General features: G+C 43.1%; 1 protein-coding gene across 1 annotated transcript in view; it reads left to right on the forward strand.

Annotated features, from left to right (window-relative positions):
• Positions 1-5,062: 5,062 nt before the first annotated feature.
• SNX4 (sorting nexin 4) overlaps positions 5,063-12,002 on the forward strand; it is a 64,504-nt gene continuing 57,564 nt past the window's right edge. Inside the window, exon 1 of the mRNA XM_007447599.1 lies at positions 5,063-5,239. Coding sequence (XP_007447661.1) covers positions 5,099-5,239 — 141 coding nt within the window. The 5' untranslated portion in view covers positions 5,063-5,098. The remainder of the gene's footprint in view (positions 5,240-12,002) is intronic.

A 12,002-nucleotide genomic window follows, 5' to 3' on the forward strand; every position in this document is an offset into this window, starting at 1 on the left:
AAAACAATAAGCACTGTATAGCTGGTGTGGCCATATTGGTATCAAACAAAATGGGCTTTAAGAAAAAGAGTATCGGCAGACAGACGGAGACGCTTCACAATGATAACATATCAATTCCATTAGAAAGTCATAACAGTCATGAGTGTGTATGTACCTAATATACATCTTCAAAATACATGAAGCAGGTGTCACCCACACCGACACTAAAATGAGAGACGGGGTGGGGTTGGGGCTGGTTGCTGGTCAAGGCGAAGGGTGTAGTTTCAGAGCAAGAACGTGACCTTCCCAGACCCTGGGGGGCCGGCCAGACACGGGAGGAGAATCCTGGGGAGGGGAGACAGAACCTGGATGATGGGGAGCAGAGAATGGGTGTTTCATGGAGTTTCTAAGCTAACACAGGAGCCCAGTAAATATTTGTTAAACTCATGACAAAATGGAAGCCTAAATCACACTATTCAGATATAAGAGACTGAAGTTCCTCTGGCTGGATGAGGTGGGGAATGTGTCCACCCAGAAGGCAACTCAGCCTTAGAGCCGCCCTGGCCGGTCACCCCTGCTCCTGAGACTTTTCCCATTGAGGCCCTCCCCCAAGGGGGTGCTGGAGTAGATATCCTTCTGTCTGAATCAGAAGAACAGAGAGCATCTGTATTGGAAATCTCCATGGAGTTGGCTTTGGGCTTTCCCAGACTTTAGCCAGTGAAGTTACTTTGCCTTCATAATCCAAGGAAATGTGCTTCTCTCTGGGTTTTCAGGTGAGGAATGAACGCTCAATTTCTGCCAATTGCCTCCTTTTCCAGAAGGATCTGTCTTCTTCCTCTCCCCCATCCAGAGCAGCACGGCCCAAGAGCTTGGATACTGGGTATCCTATAAATCTGGTTTGAATCTCAGGTCTTCCCCTTATTTGCTGGCTATGTGACCTTGTCAAATATTACCCAAGCCTGCTTCTTGCTCTGTGAAATGGGGAAAATAATGCCTGCCTTGCAGGGGCATTTCATGAAAATGTATGTAAAGTGCCAAGCATGTAAAAACTTCAAGGTAGGGTGTCCAAAAGATGGACCCATTAAAAAGCTCGAGATACCATTTCTTCTCCCACCCCAGGCTCTTAACATAAACACTAGTTTTGTCTCTTTATTAAAAAGAATTTCTTGGGAATTCCCTGGTGGTCCAGTGATTAGGACTTGGTGCTCTCACTGCCAGGGGCCCGGGTTCAGTCCCTGGTCAGGGGACTAAGATCCTGCAAGCTGGGTGGAGCAGCCGGCCAGAAAAAAAAAAAAGTTAGCTTATAGGCAGCCCCAAGGGTAAGATGTATTACCTAGTGGATACAAATATCAATTTTTTTAATAATTAAAAAAAATATTTGGCTATGCCAGGTCTTAGCTGCGGCATGTGGGATCCTCGCTGCCACGTTTGGGATCTTTTTTTTTTAGTTGCAGCATGCAGGATCTAGTTCCCTGACCAGGGATCGAACCTGGTCCCCCTGCATTGGGAGCGAGGAGTCCCAACCACTGGACCACCAGGGAAGTCCCACAAATATCAATTTTTAAGAAATATATTATTTTGTAATAGAGCAGAGATAATTCCTCAGGTACTATCAGAGCTTAAATGAAATTTTCTCTAAATCTTCCAATGCCTATTTAGCCTAAGGAAATAACTGGTTGGGTACTCAAAGATGTTATATAAAAGGATGGTCACTGCAGTGTTGTTTGTAAAAGTCAAGCTTAGAATCAAATTACAACTATTGAGGATTATAAGATTAAATAAGTTATAGTAATTTTTTACAATACAAAATTTTTTACAATTTTTTACAAAAGTGTAGCCTTTAAGAAGATTCTGTAGAAATATATTTAATTGCATGGAAAGGTGTTCTTACTGTACTAAGTGAATAAAATAAATTATAAATTAGCATTGTAGTGTGGTTCCATTTTTATTATATATGTGCATGATATTTGAATGGATATATGTTAAATGTGAAGTGTTTATCTCTGGGTGTGGGAGCATGGATAGCTTTTATTTTTATGCATAACTATCTCCTAATTTTCCCACAGTGAACATGTATTATACGTATATGAGATAAGGGAAAATGAACATGCAATCCTTTTTATCCTTGTTTTAGACACTTCAACACCCTTTTGATTTTTCAAATTTGGTTTCTTCAAGGCCATCTCTTAAGGAGATAATGAACAAAGTTATATCTAGGTGAACGACTTAAAATGGATATCAAAGGCAGTCCTTTTTAAAAAATATCTTGTTAGATATTGTTTTTTTTTTTTTTTTCTTTTGCGGTATGCGGGCCTCTCACCGTTGTGGCCTCTCCCGTTGCAGAGCACAGGCTCTGGACGCGCAGGTTCAGCGGCCATGGCTCACGGGCCCAGCCGCTCCGCAGCATGTGGGATCTTCCCGGACCGGGGCACGAACCCGCATCCCCTGCATCGGCCGGCGGACTCTCGACCTGTATTTTTCTTTTTAACTTATTTATTTATTTATTTATTGGCTGTGTTGGGTCTTTGTTGCTGCACGCGGGCTTTCTCTAGTTGTGGCGAGCAGGGGCTATTCGTTGTGGTGCATGGGCTTCTCATTGCGGTGGCTTCTCTTGTTGCGGAGCACGGGCTCTAGGCACGCAGCCTTCAGTAGTTGTGGCTCGCGGGCTCTAGGGCGCAGGCTCAGCAGTTGTGGCACACGGGCTTAGTTGCTCCGTGGCATGTGGGATCTTCCCGGGCCAGGGCTCGAACCCGTGTCCCCTGCATTGGCAGGCGGATTCTTAACCACTGCGCCACCAGGGAAGCCCCTCAAAGGCAGTCTTGAATTTTTTTTTCACACAAAAAAGAGATGTGAATGAAGGGGAAACAGATGTCCCTACTCTGTTTTAGTATTTTGTTTGGTTTTTTTTTAGAAACCACAGATAGCACTGTGGCCTCCCCTCAGGTGATTGCTTTGTAAAGCCCCGAGTCCTTTTCCTTGTTCCAGTTGTTTAAAACAAGACAACAGGCCCCAAATGGAGCCACTTATGCTAACCACACATCACCAAACCGGGACTTAATATTTAACTTAATTATAGTTTCAGCTCTCCGCGAAATGGAATCTTAAACCAGTCAACCAGGAACTACTTGGTCAGCACTAGTGAGGTAATCTGTTCGTTAGAGCCCTGCCGTCCCCTAAAGGAAAGTGTCCTTGCCACAGCCAATCCACTTTTTGCTAGTATAACTTCCTTGCCCCCATTCCCTCCTATAAAAAGTTTTTCATTTTGTACAGCTCATTGGAATGCCTTTCTATCTGCTCCATGGGATGCTGCCTGCTCCATGAATTGTTGAATAAAGCCAACAAGATCTTCAAAGTTTACTCAGTTGAATATTGTTTTCTAACACTACTCACTGCAGGGTGAGATGCTCAAGTCACCAGCACAGAGCACTTATCCCAATGGCTCTAGGACTTAGTTTCCTGGGTATCTCAAAATTGGGAAAAGGGCACAGGATAACAGATACATATCTGTCCCTGGAAAGAAGATATCTATTTCTCCTATAATAAATTAATAAAATAGTCTTCTGATTTAAAAATGGTTCCTGGGAATTCCCTGGTGGTCCAGTGGTTAGGACTCCGTACTCTTACTGCCGAGGACCCGGGTTCAGTCCCTGGTGGGGGAACTAAGAAAAAAAAAAAAAATCCTGAGAATTTGCCTAGCATGGATATTCCCTGAAAAACGGATTAAATGCCTTTAAACATTTATTGAGTAAATGTCCTAGGTTTGGTAAGAAAAAAATAATAAAATAGGGTCCTTGCCTTAAAGGAGTCTGAAGCCTAGTTGGGGCAGACCGACATATAAGTAAATATGAGAAAGGTCATAACCAATTTTTGAACAAAGTGATAATAGCACTTGGACATGATAACTTGAGGTTTTAGGGATGAATGGGAAAAATCGCTACCAAGCCAGAGGAAGTATCAGGAGGAGGAGAAAATTGTGTGTCACAGCTTTGAACAGCAGAAAGATCAGTTTCTCTCCTTGAAAAATTGACGACCAGACTTTGTGTACAAGGTACTTCAAGGTACCACAGTCTGGTACACCCAGTGAGCGCTTCCCATCAGGGTACCATAGTGAATGCTTGTCTAGGAAGCAGGTTCGAAAATTCAACTGAGGTGTTTGTAGAAAGTTATCAGATATCTCCAGGGCTTCAAGAAACACTTAAGATAGAACTCAAGTACGGCTTCAGCCAAGCGCTTAACTTTTCTCAAACACTTAAAAGTGTTACCTTTTGCTAATTGTGTTACTCAACCTGCTGACAGTAATTTATGCAGCTCGGATCTTTCCGGGTGTGTGTTGGGGTAGGTGGGGCGAGGAATGGAACCAATAATGGCAGGCAAGATAGAGGCCAAGAGGGAGACGTCAGATTGCGACCTCCAATTTCTTTTTATTTATTTATTTATTTTTGGCTGCGTTGGGTCTTTGCTGCTGCCTGGGCTTTCTCTAGTTGCCACGATCAGGGGCTACTCTTCCTTGCGGTGTCTGGGCTTCTCATTGCAGTGGCTTTTCTTGTTGCCCAGCCCCGGCTCTAGGCGGGCGGGCTTCAGTAGTAGTGGCACAAGGTCTAAGTAGTTGTGGCTCACAGGCTCTAGAACGCAGCCTCAGTAGTTGTGGCTCACGGACTTAGTTGCTCGGACCAGGTCTCAAACCCGTGTCCCCTGCGCTGGCAGGCGGATTCTTAACCACTGCGCCACCAGGGAAGTCCCAACCTCCGATTTCTTTTGAGTTTCAATTTTTCTTTATGTGATCACCGATCTGAATGGTTCTAGTACCTACTCTGATCTTAACCTTCCTCTTGCCTTTCTCTTTCTCTCTCTCAACCAGTTCTCCCGGATTCCTGGGTCTCCTGGCTTAGCAGCTGACCACTTCCCTTGTAGGTACGCCCTTCTTTCCTAGCCCCATCCCCAATTTCAGCCCTCGCCCAGGAGCCCTCTCTGCCTCAGCAGCAGCCGCGAGCGAGGCCAGGCCAGATGGGGAGGACGCATGCCCAGGGGGCGGGGCCTGGCAGCGGCCGCGGGTGAAGGCGCAGGCTTGGCTGGACGAGGCGGCGCAGGCGCACTGTGTCCGCCGTACCGAACCGCAGCTATGGAGCAGGCGCTTCCCGACCCCGAGCGGCGTTTGCAGCCTGCGCCCCTAGAGCCGCTGGGCCACCCTGACGCTGGGCTGGAGTCTGCGGTCGGTGAGGAAGCGGAGGGGGCCCGGGACGAGGGCCCCGGGGACGGCACGGTGAGGAGAAAGAGGCAGCAGAGGTCGCCCGGCCTGGGTCGGGGCCTAGCGGGCAAGGCTGGGCTGGTCTAGCCTGGCCGGGGCCGGTGGGCTCGGCCGAGAGGCCCCGCGGTGACTGGGAAGCGGGGTGGGAAGGCTGGGCCACAGGTGCAGAGTGTGGGGAGGCTCAGTGGGAAATGGGGGTTCTGAGTAGGGGGCGAGCGCCGGGCGCTGCAGGACCACGGGAAGGGTGGAGGGGGCGCGGGGAAGGGAGCGGAGGGCTTTCTGTGGGTGCGGCTCGGCGGGGGGGGAGATGGGGCCCGGGAAGCGCCAGGCTGGCGTAGGTGCGGTTTTCAGGGTCGGGGAGTCTGGGAGTTTGGACCTGAAGAGGAACGCAGATGTTTCTGGCATCTTGTAAGGGGTTGTGCGGAGGAGAAGGCTTAACGGAGGCACCGTGGGCAGTGGCAGCGGTGTTTGAGAAGGAAGAGAATGGGGCACTTGCAGAACAAGTCTGGGGCAGTAAGGGTGGTTGGCTTGGTGTCACCATCAGGAGATGGAGCAAAGTGTTAGAGTCATGAAAAAGTACAAATGAAAAAGATTAAAAAAAAAAAACTCCTTGTTTGACTGTAATTTCTTCATTTGGGGTCGGGGCTGTATCTCCCAGTGGAGACGTGTCATGGATATCCCATGTACTGCTTTGTGAAGCTCCTTTGGTAATTAGTGATTTTCATTTGCTGGAGGAAAGGAGAAAATGCATCATTTTAAATTTGTAATTGCTTTCATTCCGAAGTGTTTTCATGCATAATGCAGGATGGGTAGACCAGGTTGAACTGAAGCGATTCAGAAACTCAGTGGAGTACTTCTCATCAGACTACCCTAATCAGAGTGTGCATTGCTCGTCCATTTTGCTGCTTTTTTTCTGAAACAGGTGTTACTGCTAATGCAAAACTGCCCATCCTTATGGTCAATGGATAAAGAAAAGTTAAAGTTGTTTGCTGACTGAAGCTAGAAAGACTTAACTAGCTAGGAACTTCAACATTGGAGTTGAACGTTTTGCCTACTTGGGGGAAATGTCGAGATATATAGGATAGCATGAAGACTTTTATGGGTGAATTTTAAGTTTTTCATTTAATTTCTTCCCAAATTCTAGAATTATTTGTGGAGAAGTCAGTATCTCATACGAAATGTGAGAAAAGTGTGTGTATTCTGTAGTGCATAAACTTGGCTCTTAAATGATTTGCTTTTTTAATGAAGGTTCCCATCTGTGACTTAGTTTTTCTGTTCTCTTAAAAAGAAAGGAAGGGAGGGAGGGAGGGAGGAAGGAACTTTTATCGTGAAGTATACCATTAATGCAGAGAAGGGTCTCACAAAATAATTATCAGTTCCTTTGAAGCCTCCATATATTCTCCTGGGTTACATCCACTCCCTCCGCCACAGAAGTAATCTATATTCTGAATTTTGTATTAACAATTCTCTAGCTTTTTAAAAACAATCTTATGGTGAGTGTCCCTAAACAATATGTTGCTTAGTTTTACTTGATTTTGAAATTTACATAAGTGGACTAGTTTTACTATGACTTCCTTTCTTTGCTCTGTAATGTTTTGGGGCTTCATTGAAAATGTAGCTTAGTTCATTTATTTTCATGGCTCTATAGTATGCCATTTTATAGATATTCTATAGTTGATTTCTCTTTTCTTCTGTTTACAGACACTGGCGTTGTTACAAGATTCTTGCTATTTCTAAAAGTTACTACTACCATGAACTTCCTCCTGCATATTCTTGGCGCAAATGTCTCATATAAACTTAACAGTGGAATTGCTGGATTATAGGGTGGTAGCATAGGATATAGGGTAGTAGGTAGTGCCAAATTGTTTTTTAGAGTGAATATACCAATTTGTATTCCCATTGGTAGTGCCTCTTGCTCTCTGTCCTTATCAACACTTAATATTTTCAGACTTTAAATTATTTGCCAATCTTGTGGATATGTGTTCAAGCAATTTTAGATTGTTTCAAAAGGTAAGAGTCATATCTTTTGTTAGCTACATCATGAGTTTAATTTTGATTATGACGATGAACATTTTGGTAATTTTTTTGTGAAAGCCTTTGGATACTTAATTAACTAATATGAAGTTGCAACTATAATATAAAATCCATTTATGTTTATTTAAAAGTGATTATAAATATCTCATTTAAAAAAAAACTTATGTGTTCAGTTTAAGATATTTGAAAACCCAAATATGCCATCGTACAGTAAAAGTTGTAGTTACACACAGTATTACCTGACTCTTCAGTAAATATGTGTTGCAGGAGACGATTCGTTATTGCCCACACTTAAGAGTTTCCTCAAACAACTCTGTAATTTAGTAATTTATAGAGATATAAGCCATTTGGACAAATATTTAAGAATCACCAGGAGTTTAAAAACACACATTCACATGCACTGTGTACGTTGTCCCCTCCTCCTAAAAGATTCCCCAGTCTCCTCCTTAGAAGGCCTGCCAGTCCCTCTTCGTATCCCCTCTTCCACTCCAGTCCATCCCCAGTTGAGAAGTATTGCAGTAACCACAGCCAGGCTGCTACTGTTACTGGCAGATAGGAATGTGGTCTGGGCAGACATGGAAGTTACATTTGTTGTTTGTGCTAGGCACAGTAAGGCTCTACTTTTCATTTAACTTTCAGAATTACCCCCAAAAGACATATAAAGATGAGGAAGCAGAGGCTCAGAGAGAAGTGATTTGGCCAAAGTCACAAGCTAGTCAGTGGCATGGCTGGGATTTTAGACCAGGTCTGCCTGGCGTTGATATCAGTGCTTTGTTCATTAAGTCATGCAGCTTCATTCCAAAAAAAAAAGTTAAAAATAGTCTTGTAAATTGTAAAATACTGTACTTAAATTTTTTTCCTTTAGTTAAGATTAAGTTGTTATGTTAAGAAAAAGAGGTGTAAACGATGTGTTGATTTATCAATCAGTTTTTCACCACAAAGATACCTATACAGATAGTGGGCAGAGATGGCAAAAGGCCTCATCAGCCTTATTTTTGACTGCACATTTTGGATGGAGAGGAAATTGTACCAGTTGCCTTCCACCTAGGGGGAGTGGAAGCAAGAACTGTCTAAGGGTTGCAAATCTTTTCTGGTTTTAAACGTCACTAGTTAAGATTCTCTAAATTCTGTTGTAAACTCTTTTTCTGTATTCTGTTATTTTTCTTTCTGTGAGTCTTCATCTTCTTCCTTTCCATTGTCTAATTAGAAGTCTCCTTTCTTTTCATACTTTTTCCTTATAAGGAAGAGTGTATTTTTTTTAAAGTATTGTCAGTTTTATTTAAAGTAGTTTAGAATATGAAAAATGAGAGATGAATTCAGTCTCCAAGAGAGTAGTAATTAGTCCTGGCAGAAGAGAGAGGAAATAGCAAGGGAATGGACGTAAAAATACTTTTTTAGGCTGGAAGATTCCATTGAGTTGGCAGTTAACAGTATTTGCTCAGAGAAGAACCACTGCCTGAGGGATTCATAATGATTTCTGTAGGGAGAGGGGTCTAGGCCTAGCAGTGCTGGTCGCGGCTAAGACTGCTTGAGCAACCAATGCTTGAAAATGCCTATACACAATTAGCACCTTCACAGATTGGCAGCACAGAGCTGAGTGGAGGAGGCCAGAACTGTGGGGAAGGTTTGAGGCATTTGTGGGTGAAGATAACATGAAAAAGGAAAAGAAAATGTATAGGCATAGTTACAGAATTTATCAGTTTAGTAGCAGATAATTAAGTCACTCTCAAGAATGTTTTCCTCATTTTCTACCTCAGCAGCTCTCAGATTTTTTTTGAAGGCAACTCACAGTACAAAATACACTTTTAGGTCATAGTCAGTATACATATACTTGTATACATAAGCGTTGTTTCAGGAAACAATACTTAACCATTACTTCACGTAGTGCCCTCTTATATTTCTCTCTTCTTTTTCTTTTTTAATTAATTAATTATTATTATTATTATTTTTGGCTGCATTGGGTCTTCGTTGCTGTGCGTGGGCTTTCTCGAGTTGTGGCGAGTGAAGGCTACTCTGTTGCAGTGCAGTGGCTTCTCTTGTTGCGGAGCATGGGCTCTAGGCACGCGGGTTTCAGTAGTTGTGGCGCATGGGCTCAGTAGTTGTGGCTTGCGTGCTCTAGAAAGTAGGCTCAGTAGTTGTGGCACACAGGCTTAGTTGCTCCGTGGCATGTGGGATCTTCCCGGACCAAGGCTCGAACCCGTATCTCTTGCATTGGCAGGCAGACTCTCAACCACTGTGCCACCAGGGAAGTCCCTTCAGTTTGGGTTTGCCTGATGTTTTCTCATGGTTAAATTCAGGTTATGCTTCTTGGGCAGGAATTGCCACTAAAGTGATGCTGTGTTCTTCTAATTGCTTCTTACCAGTTTGCACACGATTGGATTTGGTCACTTTTTCTGCCAGTCTTCTCCAATATAAAGTTACTCTTTTTCCCTTTGTAATTAATTTTTTGTGGACATAATTTTTTTCTTCCAGTTTTATTGAGATACAATTGGCATACAGCACTATATATGTTTAAGGCATACAGTGTAATGATTTGACTTGCAGTCTTCATGAAATGAAAATCCATCAGCTCATATAGATAGAAAATTTAATAAATAGAAAAGAATTTTTTTTTCTTGTGATGAGAACTCATAGGATTTACTCTCTTAACGACTCTCATAGGGGCTTCTCTGGTGGTGCGGTGGTTAAGGATCTGCCTGCCAATGCAAGGGACACGGGTTTGAGCCCTGGTCTGGGAAGATCCCACATGCCGCAGAGCGGCTAAGCCCGTGAGCCACGACTACTGAGCCCACCTGCTGCAACTACTGAAGCCCATGCACTCTAGGGGCCCACATGCCACAACTACTGAGCCTGCGTGCTGCAACTGTGGAAGCCTGTGAGCTTAGAGGCTGTGCTCCGCAACAAGAGAAGCCCCTGCTTGCAGCAACTAGAGAAAGCCCACGTGCAGCAAGGAAGACCCAACGCAGCCAAAAAAAAAGAAAAGAAAACAACCCTCATAAATAACATACAGCAGGGCTTCCCTGGTGGCGCAGCGGTTGAGAGTCCGCCTGCCGATGCAGGGGACGCGGGTTCGTGCCCCGGTCCGGGAAGATCCCACATGCCGCGGAGCGGCTGGGCCCGTGAGCCATGGCCGCGGAGCCTGCGCGTCCGGAGCCTGTGCTCCGCGGCGGGAGAGGCCGCAACAGTGAGAGGCCTGGGCACCGCAAAAAATAAAATTAAAAAAAAAAAAAAAAAACATACAGCAGTGTTAATTATATTTATCATGTTGTATATTCCGTCTGTAGTACTTACTTATAACTGGAAGTTTGTACCTTTTGACTGCTTTCATCCAGTTCTTTTTTCCCCATACCTCGCCTCTGGTTCCACAAATCTGATCTCTTTTTGTGGGGACATACTTTGAAACTATGAAAATATCTTGTTCCTCATCAAAATTTCTGTTTATTTGTCTGTTTCATTATGGACTCATGGATTTTATTTTATTTTTTAAACTTTATTAAGGTATAGTTTATATACTGTAAAATTCAGTCATTATAAGTATATAAATTCAGTAATTTTTAGTAAATTTGCAGAGTTGCACAGCCATCACTGCAACCTAGTTTTACAACATTTCTGTCATTCCCCCAAATTCCTTCATTCCCCTTTGTAGTTAATCCCCCTTCCCACCCTTAGCCCTAGGCAACCACTGTCTGCTTTCTTTATAAATTTGTCTTTTGGATATTTCATATAAATGGAATCATACACTCTGTTGTCTTTTGAGTCTGCCTTCTTATAATGTTTTTGAGGTTCATCCATAATATAGCATGTATTAGTCATTTCTTTTTGTTACTGAATAATAGTCGATTGTATAGATACATCACATTTTGTGTATTCACCATTTGATGGAAGTGGGGTTATTTTCAGTTTTTAGCTATTATAAATATTACTGCTATGATGAATATTCCTGTTCAAGTCTTTGTGGGGATGTATGTTTACAGTTCTCTTGAGTTAGACTTGTAGGAGCGTAATTGCTGGGTTATATGGTAAGTTTATGTTTACTTTTTAAGAAACTGCCACTGTTTTCCAAAGTGGCTGTACCATTTAACATTACCACCAGCAATTATGAGGCTCACATTTCTCCACATCCTTGCCAGCACTTGGCATTGTCTATCTTTCTGATTATGGCCATCCTAGTGGGTGTGAAGTGGTTTTAATTTGCATTTTTCTAATGACTCCTGGTGTTGAGCGTCTTTTCATGTGCTTATTGCCATTTGTATATCTTCTCTGGTGAAATTCTATTCATATCTTTTGCTTATTTTAAAATTGGGTGGTTTTCCTTTTTACTGAGTTGTATATACGTGTTGTTCAGGTATTCTGGATACAAGTTTTTTTCTTTTTTTAATCAGTTAATGAGATTTGCAGATTTTTTTTCCCCCCTAGGCTGTGGCTTTTTTCTTTGTCTTAAATGGTGTCTTTACAAGAGCAAAAATTTTCAATGTTGACAAAGTCCAGTATATCGATTTTTTTTCTTTTATGGGTTGTGGTTTTGGTATTGTATCTGAGAACTCTTTGCTTATCCCAAGATCACGATGATTTTCTCCTTTGTTTTCTTCTAGATATTTCAGTTTTAGCTTTTTTTTGGCCATGCCGAGTGGCTTGCAGGATCTTAGTTCCCCGACCAGGGATTGAACCCGGGCCCTCGACAGCGAAAGTGCAGAGTCCTAACCACTGGACCACCAAGGAATTCCCCAGTTTTAGCTTTTATATC

This window comes from Lipotes vexillifer, unplaced genomic scaffold, assembly GCF_000442215.2.
Source record: "Lipotes vexillifer unplaced genomic scaffold, Lipotes_vexillifer_v1.1 scaffold823, whole genome shotgun sequence".
Taxonomy (NCBI): domain Eukaryota; kingdom Metazoa; phylum Chordata; class Mammalia; order Artiodactyla; family Lipotidae; genus Lipotes; species Lipotes vexillifer.